General features: G+C 50.6%; 2 protein-coding genes across 2 annotated transcripts; one reads left to right on the top strand and one right to left on the bottom strand.

Annotated features, from left to right (window-relative positions):
* The first annotated feature begins 4,195 nt into the window (after positions 1-4,195).
* RASL12 (RAS like family 12) lies at positions 4,196-17,512 on the top strand. The gene is made up of 5 exons (XM_077748711.1): positions 4,196-4,310; positions 6,221-6,277; positions 12,371-12,444; positions 13,141-13,331; positions 15,987-17,512. The coding sequence occupies exons 1-5, from the start codon at positions 4,208-4,210 to the stop codon at positions 16,360-16,362; spliced, it is 801 nt and encodes a 266-aa protein (XP_077604837.1). The 5' UTR covers positions 4,196-4,207; the 3' UTR covers positions 16,363-17,512.
* Positions 17,513-17,961: 449 nt separating this feature from the next.
* On the bottom strand, positions 17,962-22,035 carry SLC51B (SLC51 subunit beta). The gene is made up of 3 exons (XM_077748700.1): positions 21,945-22,035; positions 20,832-20,922; positions 17,962-18,581 (listed from the first exon to the last, which is right to left on the bottom strand). Exons 1-3 carry the CDS (start codon positions 22,033-22,035, stop codon positions 18,386-18,388), a joined length of 378 nt encoding a protein of 125 aa, XP_077604826.1. The 3' UTR covers positions 17,962-18,385.
* Between the last annotated feature and the right edge of the window lie 882 nt (positions 22,036-22,917).

Raw genomic sequence — 22,917 nt, forward strand, 5'->3', positions numbered from 1 at the left:
GCCTATCCAGGCATCTGGTAACTGGCAGACACAACAGGTAGAGCCACTGGCTAGCCCTCTCCAGAGAGGAGTGGAAGGAGAGCAACTCTTCCTGGCTGAAGCTGGCTCCCAGTCCCAGGTTTTCACTAGTTCCTCTGTGGCTTCAGTGGATTGGGGCACTGTGTACACACCCAGCTCTGGCCTCCGCAGCCAGGCAGTGGGAAGGGGGGCACCCAAGGCAGGGGTTCATGGTTCTAAGGCTGCCCTGAGGATCAGCCCCTTGGCCCTGCTCCCAAGGCCCCAGTGGGGTGTCGTCTGCAGCTGCTGAGAGTTTCCTCTACCAGACAGTGCATGTCCCTCTGGGACTTGGAGAGGACGAGGAACTATCCTGGCTGTGGGCAGCCCACAGAGTTCCCAGGCCCTGCCCGACCTCACACCAACCTCTCTCTCCACTTTGCACCCCCATACTGTGTGAGGTTCAGAGTGGGGGCAAGGAAAGGGGGACTCTGTGTCTGTGTCAGACTCTGAGTCTTTCTAGAGCACACGCCTAGCCTTGTTCGTCTCGTCTGTCCACAATACCTGGCACACAGTAAGGGGTCTGTTAAGTGGACTCGTGGGCCCTAAACTAAGCTGGAGTCCCCAGTGTGTGATGGAAGAGACACGACCCCAGTCCCAAAAGAGCCTGCAGTCTGATAAAGAAGACGTAGCCACAAGATGCTCTGAGTCTGGTGGTGGACCGCTGGCCTTGCCACCCGTGGCAGTGTTTCCGCACACAGGGCAATGCATTTGCCTGGGCCTGTGGAAGAGCAGTGGACTAGGAGTCAGGATTCCTGCCGGGCTCTAATGCTGGCGCTACCACTGACTTGCAAAAGCTACCTAACCTCTCTGGGCCTTAGTTCTTCATCTGCAAAGTGGAGCTTGGATCTGACTTCTACGGTTCTGTTTGGCGCTTTTTTTTTTTTAATTTTTAATGTTTATTTATTTTTTAATGTTTTATTTATTCCTGAGAGAGAAAGAGACAGCATGAACAGGGGAGGGTCAGAGAGAGGGAGATACAGAATCTGAAACAGGCTCCAGGCTCTGAGCTAGCTGTCAGCACAGAGCCTGACACGGGGCTCAAACCCATGAACCGTGAGATCATGACCTGAGCTGAAGTCGGATGCTTAACTGACTGAGCCACCCAGGCGCCCCAACGTTTATTTATTTTTGAGAGAAAGAGAGAGAACAAGCAGGGGAGGGTCCGAGGGAGAGGGAGACACAGAATCTGAATCAGGCTCCAGGCTCTCTGGACACAGGGCTCGAACTCACCGACCCAGAGAACAAGACCGGAGCCAAAGTCAGACGCTTAACCGAGCCACCTAGGCACCCCAGTTCTGTTCTGACATTAGAATTTGTCATTAAACAACCACAGAAGTGTTTGTCATATTGTACCTCCAGGGAACACAGTGACGTCACAAAGGGGTCCCAAAACCTTAGCTTTATGTGGAATGGCTCCTGGGAGGTGGGGGGCAAGGGTAGGACCTGACATCTGGAAATCTTCACAGGGCCTACCTGTGTAGACCTGCACACGCCCTACTCATTCTCTCCAGAGACGTCTGTCGAACACACACTCCAGGTCCACTGCTGGGCAAGGTCATTTTGAATACCTGAGGGCCCCTTATAAGAGCCTCAAAGATTGGGGGTAGGGAATAAGGAGGGTCGGGCTACTTTGACTAGTTTGGCTAGTTTGACTTTCAGTGTCCAAACTTCTGGTTGCTAAACAGTTTTGGCTTCTTGGTCGATGGGTGACAAGTATGTGCTATTCATGTCCGGGGGAGTGGAAGAAACTATCTTTGTTTTTCTGGGCCACAGGCCAAGCTCTGGGTGGGACACTTTCATGTTATCTCATCTAATGCTTAATATTATCCCTATTTTAAAGATGAGGAACCGAAGCCTAGGAGGGCAAAGTAGCTTATTCCGTGGTGTGACAGTAAGTGGCTCATTCCAAAGGCCTTCCCGGTCCATAAGTGCAATGGCCACTTTTGGGTGGACAAGCGGCTTACAGATGAGGAGACTGAGGATGGGGAAGGGGACTGGTTGCGGCTGTGAGGGGTGCACTCTTTTTCTTCCCAAGCCTTATAGGAGGGGCAGACTTTGGGCACTTACCCAGTCACAGCTGAGGGCTGAGTAACCAGCTGGCAACTTGTTCAGATAGTCTCTGACCAAGATGAGAGCTTGCAAGTCCCGTCTTGCAAGTCATGATGGAGTCTCCTTACTACAACACCTCCTGGAAGTGGTCACCCCCTTGGTTGCCTCCAATGTTGGGGGGCTCACTTCCTCTAAAGACCGTCCCTTCTAACTACAGCTGAGATGGTTAGCATTCACACACCAACCTGGAACCTGCCTCCTTACAGTGTCCATCTACTAGTTGGTCTGAATTTTAAAGAAAAGTAACTTGCCCAGTACCACAGGCAGGGACCTAACAGAGCCCAGGTTTACATCCAGTTGGGCCTGTGGGGATCCACAGCTTACCCTCTCTCCAGCAGTTCTCCAATGAGATTGGTTCTCTTCCCATAGACCCTCCCAGAACCAGTCTGTCCTCTGAAGACTGGGACCAGTCCAGGGAGGTGGCTGGAACTTGGCTCCCACTTTTTCTCCACCTACAACTCAAGGGAAAACCTTTAAGCATTAGCTCTGTGAGTGATTCTGGCCTGAGGGTTTAATCTAAGCAAAATTTTCCCAATACCTTAACAGTCTTAACACAGCTGGTTTACCATTATCTCCTACGAATAAAATTAGGCCGAGTCAGTATTCACGTCCTGTCCTGGGAAAGAATTTTCCTTCTTGGTTGAGGAGTTATTACCATCAGGCTCTGACCCCAGACTTTGCCTGCTGATCTGGCTTTCCATGGATTATTTTCCATGTGGGATGGTAGATTAACTGGGGAAAGGAGAAGGAATTGGGGATGTGGGGTTGGAGGGAGGAAGGCTGTAGTGAGAAGTTTCTGTGACTCCTATGCCCTTTCCCACTCTACCCTGAAGTATATTACAAAAGAGAGGCTCCACCTGGTTCTAGAAAGTACTCAGACCTAGAACCGAGGGCTGATGCTGTCACTGTCTTAGGCTTGAATCACATATGGGATTTTGGTTTATTTTCTCCTTCCTTTAGTACTATAGATGGGGATACCAATGCTCAGACAAGTGAGGTGACTTGCCCAAGGTCACCTAGTGAAAGAGCTGAGGTTAGATTCCCCATGTAGGCCCTTTGCTCTGCCTCCCATCATGATCGGATGTACCCCAGGTCCCAAAAGAAATGACAGGTGACCCCTACCAGGCTCATCCATCAATCCTACAATCATTATAGGCATGAGAGAGTGCCAGGTTTTAGGATAAATAAAATGCTCCGTTTATACACTAGGCCACAATCACATGCAATTCATTAGCTCCCATCAGGGAGAAAATAGTAATCCAGGATGGGTTAGGTTTCTTGAAGTGGGATATTGGCCATGACATGTTAGTAAGGAAGTCTCTTCTCCTTCCCAGGAGTCAGGGTTCTGCCTCGAGTTTGCAGTGATGCCTGAGAGTCCCCACACCGAAGGGCAGGGTAATGTAGTTGGGGAAGTTGTGTGCCAAGGCTGAGCTGGCTGTGACTGCGACCTAGAGAAAGGGCAGAGCAGGGAATTGAACCGGGCAGGCTTCCCGGAGGAGGAGGCGGGGCCAGCTTGGTAGAACAAAGGAAGCAGTGGATTTTCTTGCAGGTGGGAAGAGATTGCACGGAGGTTCAGACTAGGCTGGAAACATCCTTCCCCTCTCTCCCCCTACCCCGAGCCCCTCTGTCTCCGGTCCTGGTCCTTCCCTGCAGGGTCTGGGGGCGCTCCCAGCCGTGACAGCGCTTTGCCTTCTAGGCGGAGCCCTACCGTGGGCTGCGCGACCGGCCAGCGCTCCCTCCCAGCGTAGGGAGCTGGGAGAGTGTGCCCTGCGGGGGGCTCCCGCAGCCCTTACATGGAGTGTGGCGGCTCTCGGGGCGGCCCCGCCCACCAGCCTCCGCGGGCTCCTCCTCCCGCCCGACTGGGCGGGGTCGCGGGAACTCCGCTGGCTCCGCTCTCGACGCCCGGCCCGGCGCGCGGACATCGATGGGCCCGAGTCCGCGAGTGTGAAAGGAGCCCGCGACTCGCTCCCCAGGGCCCCAACAGGCGGGCACGTGGCTCGGGGCCCTTCGGCAGAGGACTCGTGTCCTCAGTAGCGTCGCCATGTCCTCGGTATTCGGGAAACCCCGCGTGGGCAGCGGGTCGCAGAGCGCGCCCCTCGAGGTCAACCTGGCCATCCTGGGACGCCGCGGGGCGGGCAAGTCCGGTGAGTTGGGTGGCGGGACAGAAGAGGTGTTGGGACCGGACAGACGGGGAGCGGGTGTGGACGCTGTGGACTTGCTTGCAGGCAGACTCTCCCACTAGCTTTGGGGCTTTCTGCACCCAGGTGGGTTGAGTGAGACGCAGTGATTTTCTTCTTTGCCTCAGTTTCTCTGTTGCTTGGTTCTCTCTCTACTTGGTTCTCAGCTCCTCCATCTCTCATCTGTCTTCTGTTCTTTGCCTGTCTTTCCCTCTGTGTCTCAAACACCAGTTGTCTCTCCTCTCTGCCTGTATCTGTGTCTCGAGGTCCTCAGCTGATCTCTCCCTTGCTGTTGACCGCTTTCCATCTCCTCTCCCTGGGCCTAGCAGTCGGCCCTGGTGACTAGCACCGCAGAGACATGTTAGGCATGTTAGGCGCCGACCTCCAGCCCAGGCCCCTAGGATCTTAGTTACAGTCTTGCTATTCCTCAGTTTAGGCTGGGGTGAAGAGAGGTGGTAGAGGTCACTGGCTACTAGGATTTTCCAGGGAAGGGCCACCCCAATTCCATGGGATTCTGGAACAAAGTGTGCATTTTTATCAAACGTATTTTTCAAGTTAGACCCCTCTCTTGACTTTCTGGAAACTCATTGGACTACCATCCCAGGTTGTCTGGGACTTGTTCTTGAGGAACCAAGATTTTGGGTTGCCCCTGAGATTATTTCTGCCAACACTGAACTCTGGCTTAACCAGTCCCGGCAGCTCTAACCCAGAGGAAGCCCAGGTGGGTGGGGGTGAGGGTGTCAGCATAGGCAGAGACCCAGAAAAAGGTTTCACTCCTCCGTCCTGCTACTCACAGTCCCGGGGCTGTTTTCCAGTTACAGCCATTAGTGAGTGGCCAACATGGGCTCACTTAGCTCTCAGTTTCCTTCCCCAGAGTGTTCTTTGAGACTCAATGGTATCCTACTCTCCACTTTGGAAACCAGCCCCCTGACTCAGAGAGGGGACTCTGAATCATATTTCCCTACAGGAAAGATTTGCCCTTTTCCCTTTGAAAATCAAATTGTGTCTGTAGCTCTGTCACTGGTACAGTTTAGCCTGTGACTACATGAATGAAGGAATTTGAATTTTAAAGTATGTATTCCCTAGGTATTAGTTTGCAAAATGACACTGTAAGGAATCTTGGGAAAGAATTTTAAGGATTTTCTTTAAAATATCACATTACTTTTTAAGAGTCCAGCATAATAGTTGGCTGGCCCTGGAGCTTTATGTCACTAAATTCTGAACAAAATCAAAGTGCTGTTAATGAATTCAGCCTGGGGAGAACTTCATTTTAGGTTTTCCATTCTTTGGGACACCCATGATGAGTGTGGAGGCCCTAGATGGAGCCAAGACTTGAGACATAGGGGACCAAGGACTAGAATGTGTTTATTTGAGACGTGGGTGTTCATACTCCCCCCGAGGATCACAGACTGATCAACTCAGCTCTTAGTCTTTGGTTTATAGTCAAAACTAGAATAAATGACACACACTTCAGAATTGTCATGACATGACCAGGGTGGAGGATGTGTCCCTTCAGTTTGGGTCTTACCAGACTGACCCTTAGGTAACTGGTTGAGTGGGTCCTGGACCCCTCAGCTTGAGTCTTTAAAAACACTCCTTAGGCTTGCATCTCATGGTTTTTCTTGCCATAAAAAAAAAAAAAAAAAAAGCCAGGATGCAACTGGGAGGACATAGTTCCCTATATTTCTGGTTTCTTCTGAGCTTCCCGAACCAACTCCCCAGTTCTCAGACCCATTCCCCCAGAGAGCTGAGCTTAGTGTCAGCCAGGAGTCACAGAGACTAGATAAGGCCTTCCTAAAATGAGAGGGACAACCTCTAGGGCCCGTAGCCAGACACAGCAGGGGATGACTGAGCCAGCTTCTTTTTGTTTCCTGCAGCTCTGACCGTGAAGTTTCTGACCAGGAGGTTTATCAGCGAATATGACCCCAACTTGGGTAAGGAACCACTCCTCCCCATCCTTCCACTGCCCCACTTGGAACCCCCTCCATCCAGTGCACACGCCTGCACTGCGGTGGGCCCAGGCCTGACCAGGATGCAACATCTGGGGGCAGAGGGGAGGAGCCACCAGGATGACTCAGCCCATGGGACCAAATGTTCTATGTGCCAGAAATACATCCTTTCACAGCCCACCCCAGACAATTTGGGGGGTTGGCTTAATTAAGAAAACTGAGTTAAGCTGATTTGCCCTAAATTATGAGACTTAAAAAAAAAATCAAACATAGCAGAACATCTACAACCATTAAGTGTTATTTTTCAAGATGGTTACTCAGTATACTTTTCCAGAAAAGCTGGACAAAACACTTGAGAAATTATCTAGTGATGCTGCTTGCTGACCCATTTTTGAACCACACAAGAAAACTCATCTTGTTTTGTAGCTGTATCATGGCATATTAGAGGAAAGGATGCTCTGGTATCAGTCAGAGCTAAGTTTGAACCCTAGCTCTGCCATTTACTGGCCGTGCAACCTTGAGGCAGTCACCTAATCTCTCTGAGCTTCTGTTTCCTCATCTACAAAATGGGCATAAAGATGCCTATCCCATAAAATTACTGTAAGCATTAAAGAAATGACACATATAAAAGATCTAGCCTAGTATTTGACCCACAGTAGACACAATGCATATTCATTTGCCTGCCCTTTTCCTTAACATTTACATTTATAACATTTGTTTATTGTAAACTGTTCACTGAGAAAAGTGATGTATCTGGATACTTTTAGCCTTTTGAAAATGGGAGGGGTTGCAGTCTTGATTGTTTTTCATTCATTCCGCTCTAAGAATGAAATGAAGCATTTGTGGGAACCCCCGAGGGCCCTCCGGGGAATCACGGTGCTGTGGGGAGGGGGAATCACGGTGCTGGGGGTGGGGAGGAATCACTGTGCTGTGGGGCACAGACTGGAAACCACAGCACAGCAGCGTCTACAGAGGCCTCTGAAGGAGTGCACTGTAACACCTGAAGGAAAGAGCCCCTTAACCCCTTGGTGCCCTCAGTTCATGCTGGAATATTGAATCCCAGTGTTGGAGCAGGAAGGGACCTCAGAGCTTTTTAGTCTATTGGTTTCTAGAATTTTTTTCCCTAAGTAGCAGAATCACTTCTTCCAAGGCCATCTTAAATAGAACCATCAGGATGTCAAACAGAGAAAGCAGAAGGGATCCCCTGGTTAAGTCAAGAGTACAAGGCAGGCGACTCACTGACAGTCCCTAAGGGATTTGTTTTCTCAAAGCTCGGTTTGACCACCTGCACTATGACACAGCCCCTTGGTGGAACAATAGAGGAATTTGACCCAAGAGGCTTCTGGGCCGAGGTTACATAGCAGGTCTGAGGGGAGCCCCCCCCACGCCTTTTTTAGTGTTTATTTATTTTGAGAGGGAAAGAGAGAGTGAGCAGAGGAGGAGCAGAGAGAGAAGGAGAGAGAGAATCCCAAGCAGGCTCCGTGCTGTCAGCACAGAGTTGGACGCAGAGCTTGAACTCACAAACCCTGAGATCATGACTTGAGCCGAAATCAAGAATTGGAGGCTTAACCAACTGAGCCACCCAGGAGCCCCCTGAGGAGAGCCTTCGTTTTTAAATTAAAAAATTTTTTTTTAATGTTAATTTTGAGAGAGACACATACACACAGAGTGTGAGCAAGGGAAGGACAGAGAGAGATGGAGACACAGACCCCAAAGTAGGCTCCAGGCTTTGAGCTGTCAGCACAGAGCCCAACGCGGGGCTCGAACCCACCAGCTGTGAGATCATGACTTGAGCTTAAGTTGGACACTCAATCGACTGAGCCACCCCAGGCGCCCCCGACGAGAGCCTTCTTAATTAGCAGAGGTCAATGCCCACAGGGGTGGGACACAGGATGTAATTGTGTGCTGGCCATGGGAGCATTAAGAGAGGCCGGAAGATGAAATCAGATGGGGGATTTGAAGACAGGGAGGAGGTGGGAAGGAAAGGCATACAAGCAGGGGTATGGGAAAATGAGGATTTCCAAGGGTGGTTCCTCAAAAGACAGATTCTGCCTAGCTCAGATACTGCATGGGGAATACTTAGACTAAAAAACATTAGCTGTTTATCTGAAATTCAAATTTAATTGGTCGTCCTGTATTTTATCTGGCAACTAGCCTCCAGTTTCTTCCTCCCCGACCCCCATCCATACCTTTCCCGCAGGGTCCCGCCAGGCCTAGTACAGTGGTGGTTTGGGCTTCCTGATTGAGTAATTTTGGAGTTCTGACCTGATAGTGTTAGAATGTGTGGTCACACTGTCTGGAGGAGGGGTGGGCAGCCCTCCACAGTGGTCAGTCACCCCAGCTTTAGGTCTCTCACCCCAGCCTGAGAGCCTGTCAGCTGGAGAGATGACCAGATGCTCCCCGTCAGCCATTCTGGGAGGCCGGTACCACTCCTCCTTGGGATTCTGCCCCAGCATCTGAACATTCCAGCCACTTCCCATGGCTGGCTGCAGCAACTGTGGGGACTCTGGAACCAGAGCCTTGCTTTCTGTAGAGAAAGACCGAGAAGACTAAGGGGAGTGTTAGCCATTGGGACATGTAAAACAACTCTTGGTCATTTTCAGTGGTCTTCCTTGAACCCAAAGTGAGCTTCTTGAGCATGAAGACCTGTGTTATTCATTCCCATTTCTAGCATGAAGTGCAATTCTAGGCATGACATAGATACTCTTAAACATGAGGTTGAATTTTGCTTTTAGGATTAGCTTTTAAAGAAGAGCTCCGGGGCGCCTAGGTGGCTTAGTCGGTTAAGCGTCCGACTTTCGCTTAGGTCATGATCTCGCGGTTCGTGGGTTCGAGCCCCGCATCAGGCTCTGTGCTGACTGCCAGCTCAGAGCCTGGAGCCTGCTTCAGATTCTGTGTCTCCCTCTCTCTCTGACCCTCCCCTGCTCACGCTGTCTCTCTCTCTCCTAGAAATAAATAAAAAAACATTAAAAAAAATTAAAAAAAAAAAATAAAGAAAGAAGAGCTCCAACTATTCCAGTTTACAGGTAAAGAAACTAACCCAGAGAAGGCACAGTGACTTCCCTATGGAGAAGCTCAGGTACAAAGAAAGACGAATACCAGTCCAGTGGCTCTCCACTAAGGACAACCTTATGCTCTAGAGGGCCTAGAATCAGAGGTCTGTGTGGCACTGGGCTCTCTGAGCCTCAGTTTCCCCATCTGGAAGATGGGACCAATAGCGTGTGCTCTGTCTGCATAAGGGTTGCGCATGGATGGCTCAGTCGGCGAAGCGTCCAACTTTGGCTCAGGTCATGATCTCACAGTCCATGAGTTCGAGCCCCACATCGGTCTCTGTGCTGCCAGCTCAGAGCCTGAAGGCTGCTTCCGATTCTGTGTCTCCCTCTCTCTCCCTGCCCTTTCCTGGTTCATGCTCGGTCTCCCTTTGTTTCAAAAATAAATAAAAACACTAATTTCTTTTTAAAGGCGTTTGGCTGGGATTGCTGGTAGGAGCTGAGAGAATCAGTGCCTGTGGAAAGGCTATGCCTGTGCTGAGTGCTCCAGGAAGGGGGAGGGTCCCCAGGAGGGCATTCTCTCAAGGACGAGCTGGGGAGCACCTTGCCAGGCTTTCCCAGGGCAGAATGACAGCTTCTCACCTCTCTTGCCCTCATCCTGCTCCAGCAAAGATACAGGCACCATTTCTGAGGCATCGGTCCTACACGCACTCTGACCAGAGCTCCTTTGGCACCTTTAAAAAGATTATTATTAGTGTAAATCAGGGGAAAATAGTTTGGGAAAAGAACCTTCTCTCAGCATGAAAGTTCTCAGAGTGGTTATTTAGAACTAGGAGTTATGAAGCCCATGTGGTTAAGGACCCCAGAATGCCCTGGAGAGCAGGACGTGGTGATAGGAAGACAGGACATTACTGTGACTTGGAAAGAACCACCCTACCTTACCCACCATGGGAGAAGAAGCCAGATACGATGACCTCTGAGGCTTCTCCTAGCTCACCCATACATGTTCCTCATCCTCAGCTGGCCTGGGAGCTTCTGCTCTTCCCCTGTAGTCTCCCCAGATGGAGTTGGAGGATCAGCTGGTCCCCTGAGCAGAGGGTGAGGGGGACTTCATGGGGAAGCAGTGCAGTCTAGAAGACCTGAGTTCACTTTCCCTCTGAGGGTGTGCTGTGTGGCAGTGGGCAAGTTCCCTCCTCTTCTGGGCTTCATCTCTCTCTAGTGGTGCTAACAGTAACCTTGAAAGGCTGTTGTGCTGTGAGGAACCACAGGACACCAACACTAAGATTTTTCCCTGGGCCTGGTGGGACACAGTGCCTGTTTGGGGATGGGGTGGGGGCTGCGGTGCAACTCAAAGGGGTGCATCAGACAACTTTGGCAGGAAAGTAAAGAAAAATCTGAACAAGATTTAGGCATCTAGGGGCATCTCTTCTTGCACCAAATATAGTTAAACATTTGGGGCATATTTTCCATTAGGTTTTTTTTTTTTTTTTTTTTTTTTTTTTGAATAAGAGTAGCTATTTATCCAAGTCCCCAAACAGTCTGGGGATGGGAGCTGTCTGTGATTTCTGCTGGCTGCTAGTGGACCTGGCATGTGTCCAGGCCTGGCTTGACTGCCAGTGGCCCTTAGAGAAAAGTGGTGGTGAATTCAGTCAGGGTTGGAGAGGTGGAAGAAAGCAGAGAGGGCCTCAGTTCTGCCCGGGGGTCTTCTTGGGGTCACTTGGGGGCACAGGGGCACCCAGGGAAACATGACGGCCAGGTGCACTCATACACATGCATGAGTGGCACAGGGGAAGGCTGGAGATAGGGAGAATGATGGTCAGTATGACAGTGAAGTCCTCTTTTTATGCCAGGCCATTTGTTGCTTTCTCAGGTTTGAGGGCATGAGATGTAAAAACAAAACAAAACAGAACAAAAAACCATGAAATCCAATTTAAGTTAGTAATTTAGTTCATAGTATGGTACCAATGTCAATTGCCTGGTTATGATCATTGTACTATGGTTATGTAAGGTGTTAACTTTGTGGAGAGCAGAGGGAAGGGCACACTGGAACTGTCTGTACTATTTTGCAATTTCCACACGAGTCTAAAATTATTTCCAAAGAAAAAGAAAAAAATACCACCTAGGAATGTGAAACTGCCCTGTCAGTTTTGGAGCACCACAGTCCCCTGTCCTTTACCAGGCATGTATGATGGGCCAGGCCCCATGCCTGGAGGCCCATCCAGTCCTCACACAGCCCTATGAGAATGCGGGGACAAGCATTTAGCACAGTGCCTGGAACAGAGTAAAATCTGAAAAATTTTAGCCAATGTTATCATGTTATCCCCATTTTAAGGTGAGGAAACAGAACCTCAAAGAACTGCCTCAAAGCCTTAGCCAAGTCACATAGCTAAAAGGTAGCTGAAGTTGGGTTTGATTCCACATCTCCAACCTAAAACGTTCGACTATGCTATTATTCGTCCTCTGCTATTATTTCGATGAGGATTCTTTGTAAAACCTTCTTGGGACTTCTGAACAGGGTCTCTCTCTCTCTCTCTCTCTCACACACACACACACACACGCAGACATACAGACACACACACACACACACACACACACACACACACATACACACACTGTGTGCTTTTCTTTTCCTGTCCCTTCTACCAGTGAGTGCAGGAGGATTGTCCTTGGGGGTTTCCTGCGGCCCAGGTGCTGTGGTCAGAGGGGAGAGAGTGCAGAAGCTTGGGGTTTGGAGGAGAGAGGCTGGCAGTGTAGCTCCAGAGGCCTCTGCTGCTAAACAAACCCGTGGGCCACACACTTCATCCTGTAGGTGTGGTGGCTGGACCCAGAACACAATCCCATCTCCTGCGGCATGTTCTGTGAGTGACCTCTTATGCTCTGACCCCTGACAGGTAGAGCAGCCTCTGCTCGGTGGGAGGCTCTATCTGTGTTCTCCATTTGGATGCGAGCCAAGGCCTTCCCAGTTGTCCCAGCTCAGCCAGCCAGAGAATAGATCCCCCAGGGTCTAGCCCAGGGAGGTGGGGACTCAGACCCAGTCTACCACTGAGCAGGCCACACTGCCTCTGACCTGGCTGACCATCTGTTGCAGAGGACACCTACAGCTCCGAGGAGACAGTGGACCACCAGCCTGTCCACCTGAGAGTCATGGATACTGCAGACCCGGTAACAGTACCCCCATTACCCATGGAGAGCTGAGAGTCTGTGCAGCCTCCTAGGGTGTCCTAGTCCCAGAATGGAGGCCTCAGATGGGAGTTTGTAAACTTTTTAAGCTCTAGTTTGCTGTGTGACCCTGAATGAGGCACTGACCTCTCCATTCCTGAATGTCTTCATTTGCCAAGTGAGAGGGGACGGGATGGGGCCTGGGGAGTCCTGATGGTTGCTGGCATAAGCTCGGAGATCCTCTATTCTGGGCTTGATGCTCATGTACACACAGAGACAGGTGCTTGCATGAGTTTACACAGAGGCCTTCCTTGGCCCAGGTCTCCTCAGTATACCATTCCCCCTATGTGCTTACCACCCCCTGCCAGGACTGGATACCAGTTATTCTCAGAAGCCAAGAGGCACCATCAACCTGACCCAAAACCAGTGGTGCCCAGGGACAGCCAGGTCTCTATAGCAGCCATGCCAGAGTCTTGGCTCTGTGCCTGAGGCCAAGGTCTCCAAGTCTATGACTGGGTGGTGGGAGTGAGACTCACAAGACAATGACTCCTTTCACACCAAGCCAAATCCACACTCAAGTGCCTCTTTGAAAAGGGCTCTGCTGGGAACAATATACAAAGACCCAGAGAGTAGGGAGGTGGGTGGGGCAGCTCAGGTGAAGGCCTTTGCCCCCACCGAGGCTTCCCTCCTTCACCCCAGGACACCCCCAGGAACTGTGAGCGCTACCTGAACTGGGCCCACGCCTTCCTGGTGGTGTACAGCATGGACAGCCGCCAGAGTTTCGAGGACAGCGGCAGCTACCTGGAGCTGCTTGCTTTGCACGCCAAGGAGACACAGCGCAGCTCCCCTGCCCTCCTGCTGGGCAACAAGCTGGACATGGCCCAGTACAGGTGAGCACACGGACAGTTTGCCCTCCTCTGGAGCTTACTTTCTTCATTTGTAAAGGCTGGGTGTCATCGTTGGGGATTGTTTGGCTAATTTTGAATAATCCCCTCAAATTTAGATTAAAGGGTACAGTGCACATGGTCTTCCAGACAGGTAAGGGCAGGAAGGGAAAAGCTTCTGGTCCACATGGGGTTTGGACCCCAAAAGTTAGAAGAGACACCACTCCTTCCATCCTCACGGGGCTTCGTGGTCTCTCTCGGCCTCACCCTTCTTGCCTGTCTCTAGGACATTCCATCCTCACTCTCCAGAGCTGGCTGGTTATTCAGTGCCCAATTCCAGGTCTGAGAAGAAAGGCTGTGATTGGCTCCTGTAATCAGATGTCTGCTCTGGTCCAACCGGCTCTCTCCTCACCGGACCATGGTCTCAGGCTCACTCCCATAGTTGGCTGTGCTGAGGGCAGGTTCTCTTAGAATGAGTTGGACTTAAATCAGAGGTCACAGACTGGGCCAGAGGGCAGATTACCAGCAAATACGGCAGCATTTTGCTTGGCGAGCACAGAGTTTTAAAAGACCTAGAATTGGAATGCTTTGAGGAGGGGCATGCTCTCTCCAGCTGACCACAGGCCTTACCACTCCCCATAGCTTACCTCCACCCTCTCCTTGCATTTGAGCTGCTTGCCTGGCCCTTGAAAGCATGATGCTTCCACTTGATGAGTAATCCCACTGGCCTTCTCCCAACACTGACATTTGTCCTGTGTGGCCAGCCCACCTTTGAAGTATGGCGCCTCCCACCCATTTTCCACCTCTCCCTCCCTGTGCATAGCCAGTCACCCTGCTTCCCCACGCCTCAAAGGCCCATTGACTGGTATTAGCAGGGAGGGGACTTCGGTGCAGAACAAATCAGTGGGGAAGGGGGCACAGTCTCATGAGGAGGGGCCACTGTAGGAGCCTTCACTGGCCATCCAGCCCTCAGAGCAAGACAAATTTCATCTCAGGGAATGAAGGAAGTTGTGTGATCTTAAAACCAAAAGGTGATCTTTGAGGCATTAAAGAGCCCACAATGCCTGGAAGCGGGGGCAGCAGACTGAATTGTGGTAAATCGTCTTCAGTATGAGAAAAAAAAAATCTTGACCACTGTTTTGGTCCTAATCTTTGCCAAAGGGATTGTCTAAAAATGTTTTGGGAGCAAATAACAAAGATTATGGGCCTCAAATGAAGCAGCTTCAATTCCCTAAGAAAAGTCATTAAAGTTACCTTCATTTCCTTCTTTGATCAAGTTCTGAGGTCAGTGGATTAGAATTTGATGAGCAGTAAAACTTATAGCTGAGCATTGGTGTGTCTCCCATGATTGTCTTACAGCTAAAAGGTAAGGTATGGATTAGAGCAGTGGTTCCCGAACCACTGATAAAATTGTCACCAGGCTGCAACAAAATAAGAGAGGATAATGTTCATACCTGGGTTGCCCATTCACAAACATGTATGCGTGCATGGGGTGCTAGTTTCTGAAAATTCACAATTCAAGCCCCCAGAGTGACAAATCTGTAGATTTGAGCTCATCATAAAAGCAAATAATACCAAGTATTCCTTCAAAAGGGTTTCTTAGGAAGCAGTGAGTTTACAGACAGGACACCAGCCATGGATGGCGAGTCTAGTTGCTCTGCTCCTGGCCCTTTTTGTCCCAGTTACTCTCTGTCTGATACTTCCCTGGGCAATTAGCCCACTCCCACCCCCTGCCCCTGCCCCTTCCAATTTAACCTTGGCTCAGAAACCTCTTCCCACCAGTACCTACCTGTCTCATGGGCTATGCCACTGTCCTCGAGAATAGCAGATGAGGCAATCAGCAGTACAGGGTGGTCACCAAGATTCAGCCAATGGAATCTTGGCCTCAAGACCTCAGGTCCCCCTCACCCCTTCCTCCTTCAGGACATCTGACCTATACAAGAGCCAGTCTTTTCCCTCTCACCTTGAGTCCCATGGCTTTCAGGTCCGAAACTTCCAGGACCTCCCCAGTTAAATATTCAATCTCACGGTCACAAAAAAGGGGAATAGGACGAAGCTGACGATGGGTGTTGTTCCATCCTTTTCTCCCTCCTTGTCATGAAATGCCACCCTTGCCCTCTCTTGCCTCTCCCCTGGACAGGCAGGCAAAACTTCCCACCTGGGAGAGCTCTGCCGATCACAGCCATCCTGAGTTACCTCGCCCACCCTGCCTCTGTGGGTCACACCCTTCCATCCAAACCACTGCCTTTCTCTAGAGCCCATCCCACAGACTCGGGCTGAGGGTGGCTGTTTCCTGACCAAGGACCCATGCTGGCACAGAGAGAGGCAGGGCTGGGAATGACCGTCTTCCTTGGTCCACAGACAGGGTCTAGCCAGTAAGCTTCTGCCTTGCCCACAGCCTTGTTCCTAAATTCTGGCTTTAGTGAGGTCAGCCACCATTTATTGAGCACTGACTCTGTGCTATGTACTACACTAGGCACACAAAACAAATGGTCTTTCTTAATTCTTTTAACAACCCTGAGAGGTAGAGGTCACTAACCCAGTGTACTGATGAGATGACTCCAGCTCACTGAGCCAGCGAGTGGGGAGCTAAGCACAGGCCCAGGCCTGCCCCAGTTGGATGCACACTCCTGACCCTGCCTCACCCTGCTTCCCCACCAGGCAGGTCACCAAGGCAGAGGGCGCAGCCTTGGCGGGCAAGTTCGGGTGCCTGTTTTTTGAGGTCTCTGCCTGCCTAGACTTTGAGCATGTGCAGCATGTCTTCCACGAGGCCGTGCGGGAGGCACGGCGGGAACTGGAGAAGAATTCCCTGCCCCGGCCCCTCTTCATCTCCGAGGAGAGGGCCCTGCCCCACCAGGCCCCGCTCACTGCCCGGCATGGGCTGGCCAGCTGTACCTTCAACACACTTTCCACCGTCAGTCTGAAGGAGATGCCTGCCGTGGCCCAGGCCAAGCTGGTCACTGTGAAGTCATCCCGAGCCCAGAGCAAGCGCAAGGCACCCACCCTGACCCTGTTGAAGGGCTTCAAGATCTTCTGAGGGCACCCCTAAAGATCCCAGACCTAGTGGCTGGGCAGGGCTGCAGGACTGGGGCTGGCTTCTCGCCACCGGCTTTCCCTCCGATGGAACAGTAGCCCTCACCCTCTGGCGGACGGTTGATCCTTCTTCCAGCACTGAGTAATGTCCCTGACACCCAGTTTACTGTGTGAGCTGGTGGGACAGGCTGGAATGCTGCTCTTAGTCCCTCCAGGCCTTGGTTTCCATGGTAACTACTGCGCTCCTAGACCCTGAAGGGAAGTAGCCACTGAGAGGACGCGGAGACCTGGGGTCAGGCCAAAGTGGAAGGAAATTGCCGTGTCTATCATGGTGCCATCACCCCTTCCTGCTCCAGCTACAGCCAGGCCAGCTGTGGCCCCTGATGGACAGCTCTGAATGGATGGTCAGCACCAAGAAGGCCCTGCATACAAGTAGGCCTGAGAACATTCTGCAGGAGCAGCCTTGAAGTCCTAGCACACCACCTAGTGGACAGGAAGGGTAGAGCGGCGACAGGTTTTTTGGGGGACAGAACCTGGCCCTCCTGTTGTCTTCTGACTTCACAGAAGGCCCAGGCAACAAACAGTTTACCCAAGTAAAATCTAGTTTATATAATCCTATGGGACACCCTGTGAGAAGCAAACTTCTCAGGAAGGGCTGTTTCCAGTACTCTGTCTCTCAGTGAGGATAGAAGGCTGGGGGCTCTGGGTTGCCCAGGGTAGTGAGCATCCAGTGTTTTAGTCGCCAGGAAGCAGGGCCCCCTTGTTTTCTTATCCAGGATCCAGAGAGCCTGTAACTGGCAGTGTCAGACATCCGGTGGGCACTGTTAGCCTGTCCCAGGCTTGTAGGCAGAAACACAGTAGAGCAGTTTTAGTCTGGTCCAACAGGACCCAGTACCTTTGGCAAAGGGCCTGAATGTTCAAAGTTCACTTTTGAAAGATAGAACCTAAAGCATTTTTGGTTTATGAAGGAATTTTTGTGTAAATTATTTGGGGTTGCCACCACAGCTTATACTGTAACACCATGGCTCAGATGCAGGATCAGGACAGGTTTCTTGGGATTCCATTGTTAGCACAGGGGGCCTCTATAGTTTTCTAACTCTGTTTACCTCAGGACTTCTGGCCCAAAGGAAGTCTCTCATGGACCCTCAGCAGATAAGCAGGTAAAGGAAATGGCTCTGGTAGGAGGAAGGGGTGGGAAGGGGATTCTGAGCCCAGAATCCTGCTCTTGGCGATTCCAGGAGTTTGGATTAAGAACAGCAGCTCTAGGGGCACCTGGGTGGCATAGTCAGTTAAGCATCTGCTTTTGGCTCAGGTCATGATCTCATGGTTTGTGAGTTTGAGCCCCGCATTGGGCTCTGTGCTAACAGCTCTGCCTGGAGCCTGCTTCAGATTCTGTGTCTCCCTCTCTCTGCTCCTCCCCCACTTGTGCTCTGTCTCTCTCTCAAAAAGAATTTATATATTAAACAAAAAGAGCAACAGGGGCGCCCGGGTGGCTTAGTCGGTTAAATGTCCGACTTCAGCTCAGGTCATGATCTCACGGTTCGTGGGTTCGAGCCCCGCATCAGACTCTGCTGACGGCTCAGAGCCTGGAGCCTGCTTCTGATTCTGTGTCTCCCTCTTTCTCTGCCCCATCCCTGCTCACACTGTCTTTGTCTCTCTCAAAAATAAATAAACATTAAAAAATTTAAAAAAAAAAAAAAAAAGAGCAACAACTCTAACCCAGCCTTAAGCCCCATTATGTGGATGGAGAGGCTGAGGTCCGAAAGAAGCTGTGAACTCCTCAAGACCAAGTGAGGAGTCGTAGCCCAGCTTCCTGACCCACTGGCTGGCTATGGATTTCACGATTTTGTTCCAAGCTGCTTGTGTTGAACCACCTCCATTTGAACAAATGCTGCATTTCCAAATGCCCACTTCAGAAGCATTTTAATAAAAAGGGAGGGTTTTTTTTTTTTATAACAGAATATTAACTTGATTGTAGTTCATTCACTTTATCTGCTGACAACATGGGGCAGTGCTCTGGACCCCTACTAGCTCTCCGATTCTTGTGGGTCTGGAAGGAGAACCCATGGCATCTCTCTTTCTTTTAACTCAATTTCCACCTGGGCTGAATTTTGCTTTTCTGAGAGCAAAGTCTCTTTTAGCATGTTCACGTTGTTGTCCTCTATGGCTCCGGACTCAGCCAAGTCTTGGAGTTCTGTAGTTTGTGTTTCCGGTTTGTTTTTCCTCAGTATCTTTTGATTTCTGAGAGGAGAGAAAACACTGTTGAATTAGGGTTCCCTGAGCTGGGGTACTGAGTGGCTGGGGCAAGATTAGGTCTCCCAAGTGGGTTAGCAGGGTGGAGGGGAAAATCCAGTGGGCAGCCAATCTGGGAACTGTTTGGGGAGAAAACCAAGATAGTGTGACTTTCTTTTGGCAGAGAAACAGTTTATACTCACCAGTGCATTGTCTCCCCAGATCCTCACTGCCACCATGAGCTCAACTATTATTGCTACACAGTCCCCTTCAAGGTGAAATGTGGCTCAAAAAGGTCAAAGAAGCACATACCTTGGACCTGCATTTAAGTCTTCTGACTCTAGGTTCTGTGTTTTCTCCAACCCACACATTCTCTGTCCCAGGACCGCATCCTACTTAGTGCAGGTCTTGTTACCCCACACCCCATCCCCACCCTCATCCCATCCCATCCCCAGACAAACTACTTCAGGAAAATTCTTAACTGGTATTCCTGCTTCTAGGTGCTTGCTTTTCCAGACCAGCCCTCACACACCAGTCATGTTTCTAAAACCACAGGGTGCACACTTTAGTGGCTCCTGACTGCCCATGTCCTTAACCTGGCATTCAAGATCCAGCCTTCCTTCCAGTAACTCCCCTAAATGTCATCTCCCCGAAGGTGGTTTTACTCAAGGTACCCCTAGACGTCCTGGCCATAGTAGAGAGACTGAGCTGTGGTAAGAGCTGACTGCCCAGAGAATCTGCTTGGGCCACAGGCGGTGCAGCTCACTGTCTGCTGTTCCCCTGGATGGCCACTTTGCTCCCGAGTTGACCTTGCTGAGGGCAATGTCTCCTGACAGGATAAGGCAAGAAAGACAAGGCCACCTTTTTAGAAGCTACACCCCTTCAGTTCCTCTTAGGTTCTGCATCCAGACTAACCTTTCATGTCCCTATTCAAAGCTGTTCTCTGGCTCCCCAGTGCCCATGAGCTAGAACCTGAATTTCTTGGGTTGGCCCCCAGGACCCATACATTCTGGGCTCTGACCCCCTCTTGTCCTCCCTCCACCCCCATCCCACTTCACATTCCAAAGCCACATGGCTGGGCCCTCCTCCTCCAGTACCTTAAGCTTGACATCTGCCGTCCCTCAGTCTGGAAGGCTTCCTCAGCCCACCCTCCCTCTATCTCTTTGCGCTGAAGGCCCCAGATCCCAGCACTGTGCTCCCACTGCACCCTATATGTCCCACACTGAGCATCTGTCACTCTCAATTACACTTGTCCCCCAGCCAAACTGTAAATTCTATAAGGCAGGGGCTGAATCCTTGCCTGTGACTGTGGCTCCCACTCACAGAACAGAGCTTGGCACAGAGCAGGTGCTCAGCTCTTACCTGCGGAATGACCAGTGAATGAGGCCACGATAGTTCATATGGACAAGTTCTCAATGTGAACAAAGGGCACTGGGCTTGTTTTTTTGTTTTTTGTTTTTTTTACTTTATAGCAGAAGTATGAAGAAAATTCATGCATGATATAAAATATAGCAAAGAAGGAAGAGCATACAAGTTAGGCCAGCACCTCCTTGGATCCTCAATGACCTTATTCTGTACAATGGAAATAACTTGTGCCTGTCCTACCTTACAGGGCTGTCTTGAGGATCAAATGAGGGAATGTAAAGGTACTTTTTAAATTGTAAAACATGATATGGATATGAGGGAGGGATTCTCATTATTTTTGTTTGAAAGTTACTGATAGTGATGACTTGTGGGTATATAGTAATTGTTGAAAGAGAAATGAAGGAAGGAGGAAAGGAGGGAAGGAAGGAGGATAGATGAGTGAGCCAAGCATTTATTAAATCATTTCTAGAACCAGACACTGTGACAGTCGCTTGGGGAAACGAGTCAGATGTGGCCTCTGTCCTCAGGGAGCTCTCAAAAGTCAGCCCTGGAACTTTCTCATCCAGGGAATTTAGCAGAATTCCAGTGACTACCCCAGACCCTTTGTGTTAGAATCTCTCACTCACTTGTAGGAATGGCAGAGCTGGGATTTAAACCCAGGCCTATGTGACTCCAGAGCCAGAGATCCTGACCTATGATTGCTGGCCAGGGACAGGGGCAGTAATCAGGGACAGTTGCTAACTTTTCAACAGCTCTGTGTTTTTAGTGGACCCCGAAAGCTGCATTTTGCTGTCCCAGAAGGTGGCTAGCCAAGTATGTGACCCCCTCCCTAGATTTCCCCACCCCCCAGAGACCACCCCCAGACCAGCTCCTCACCTGTTTGCCTGGATGCTCCTGCTCAGGAGGACGATGCTTACCACGACCACCACGCCCACCAGGGCAAACATGGAATAATTCCAAGGAGACGCTAGGGAAGGACACACAGAACGGAGCCTTGAGGAGAGGCTGGGTGCCCCTCAGGCCCATCCACATTTGGGGCTTGGGCTCAGCCTCAGCCTCGGCTCACAGCACTAATCACGAACCCTGCTGTAGGCCAGGTGTTGTAGAGAGACCCCTGCCCTGCAGGGACTCAGTTGTTGGGGAGAGAGATTGGGAGGCACGATTTCTGCTTTACAGGAGCCCTAATCTAATGAGGGACAGCACTGCAGTTGGATAGTAGTGTGGAAAGGGGGGTGTGGGTGGAAATAAACTTCACACTCTTCAGAGTTGTGCCAGAGGGCTGTGCAAGGAGAGGAAGGAGAAGAGGCTGGGGGTGGGAAGGAAGGGGTGGCAGTGAAACTTTGTTCCACAAGTGCCGAAAGAGAATACCTGAGGTGGCTAATCTGAATTTGGATAATAAGGTCTGTCCACATGGTGCCAAAGGAAGGCAGGGTCCAGCCTCAAAGCTATTGCATTAGCTGTTCCTCCTTCCTGGAATGTTCTTCCCACACATAATCTGCGTGGCTAATCATTTCATGTCCTGCAAGCCTTTATGCAAATGGCAGCATCTTAGTGAGGCCTTCCTTGACCATAGTACCTATGCTTCTATTCCCTTGCTGTGCTTAGTTTTTCTCCTTAGTATCACCAACATACTATGCATTTTAGTTGTGTGTCCGGTTTATTTTCTCTTTCATTAGAATGTATGCTCCATGAGGGCAGAGATGTTTGTGCTTTATTCACTACTGTAACCCCAGTGCTGAGAGCAGTGCCTGCTGCACAGAAGGAACTTAATAAATACTTGTGAGTGATCGAATATATGAGTGAATGAATGACCGCACCCTGAGAAGAGGAGGGTGCAGTTGGGCCAAATCCCTCTGGGAATTAAGACCCCTCAGCCTCAGTCCCCACCTTGGAGGACATGTGCAGCCTGCAGGAGGAGGCTGTGTCAGCCAGAGTCCACTCTATGTTAAGGAGCAGACCCCCACCCCCCACCAGTCCCCTACCACTTACCATCTTCTACCCGAAAAAACCAAAGCATTTCTTCTAGCAGTTCCTGAGGCACCACGGTGCTAGCTTGGATGACCCCGTCACTTTGGTCCATGCCCTTGCTCACAGTTGGAATACGTTTCTGCCAATGAAATAGGCCCCTTTGCTCCGCAGCTGCCCGCCTGGCCTTCTAGGTTCCAGCCCTTGAGCAAAGCCCTGAAGACCCCTGGAAACACAGCAGAGAGCATGACTGGATATCCAACCCCAGTTTGACCTCCCATACTGCCCTAACCCCGCTCTCCTCTGCGCAAAGTCAAGGGACTCGGGGCAGGCAGAGTCTGGAGAGGCAGAACCCATAGAAGTGGGAGACACTCAAATCTTTATTAAGACTCATCAGGTGTGGAGAGGAGCACTGACCTGGGAGTGAGGAGGATTGAGTCACTGGCAGGCTGTGGGATCCTTGTAGGGAACATTTTTCATCGCTGCCTGCCCAGTATCCTCATCCAACTTCTGCAGCCCAACACACTAGGTCACCCTGGTTCCTTCGCAAATGGTCCCACTTCTCACCATTGATGCCATGTGATAGTCTGTCACAGGCTCTTGTCTCCCCACAAAGCCTGGGCCAGTCAGTCTCTCTCCTGGAGACCTGAGACCCAGAGCTGAGAATAGGAAAAGGTGCCAGAGCAAGGTAGTCGCCAGCTCCTGCTACAGAGAGCTGGGCTCTCCTCTTCCTCCACCACCATTCCTAGGCCCGTCCATCAGTCCTCCACAAACTTCTGATAACCTTTTTTTAATTTTTTGGACGTGTTATCAGAATTGTTTTTCTGTCATTTGCAACAGAAGAACCTGAACTCATGCTCCCTGGATAAATCCCTTCCGCAATTTGAGCCTGTTTCCATCCTACAAAACAAAGCATATTAAGCTAACTGTGTTCACCAAACCTCAGTAGTCTCAAAACAGTCACACATCTGCACATATTCTTGTACTACCTGTGCTA

Source organism: Crocuta crocuta, unplaced genomic scaffold, assembly GCF_008692635.1.
Source record: "Crocuta crocuta isolate KB4526 unplaced genomic scaffold, BGI_CrCroc_1.0 scaffold130, whole genome shotgun sequence".
NCBI lineage: Eukaryota > Metazoa > Chordata > Mammalia > Carnivora > Hyaenidae > Crocuta > Crocuta crocuta.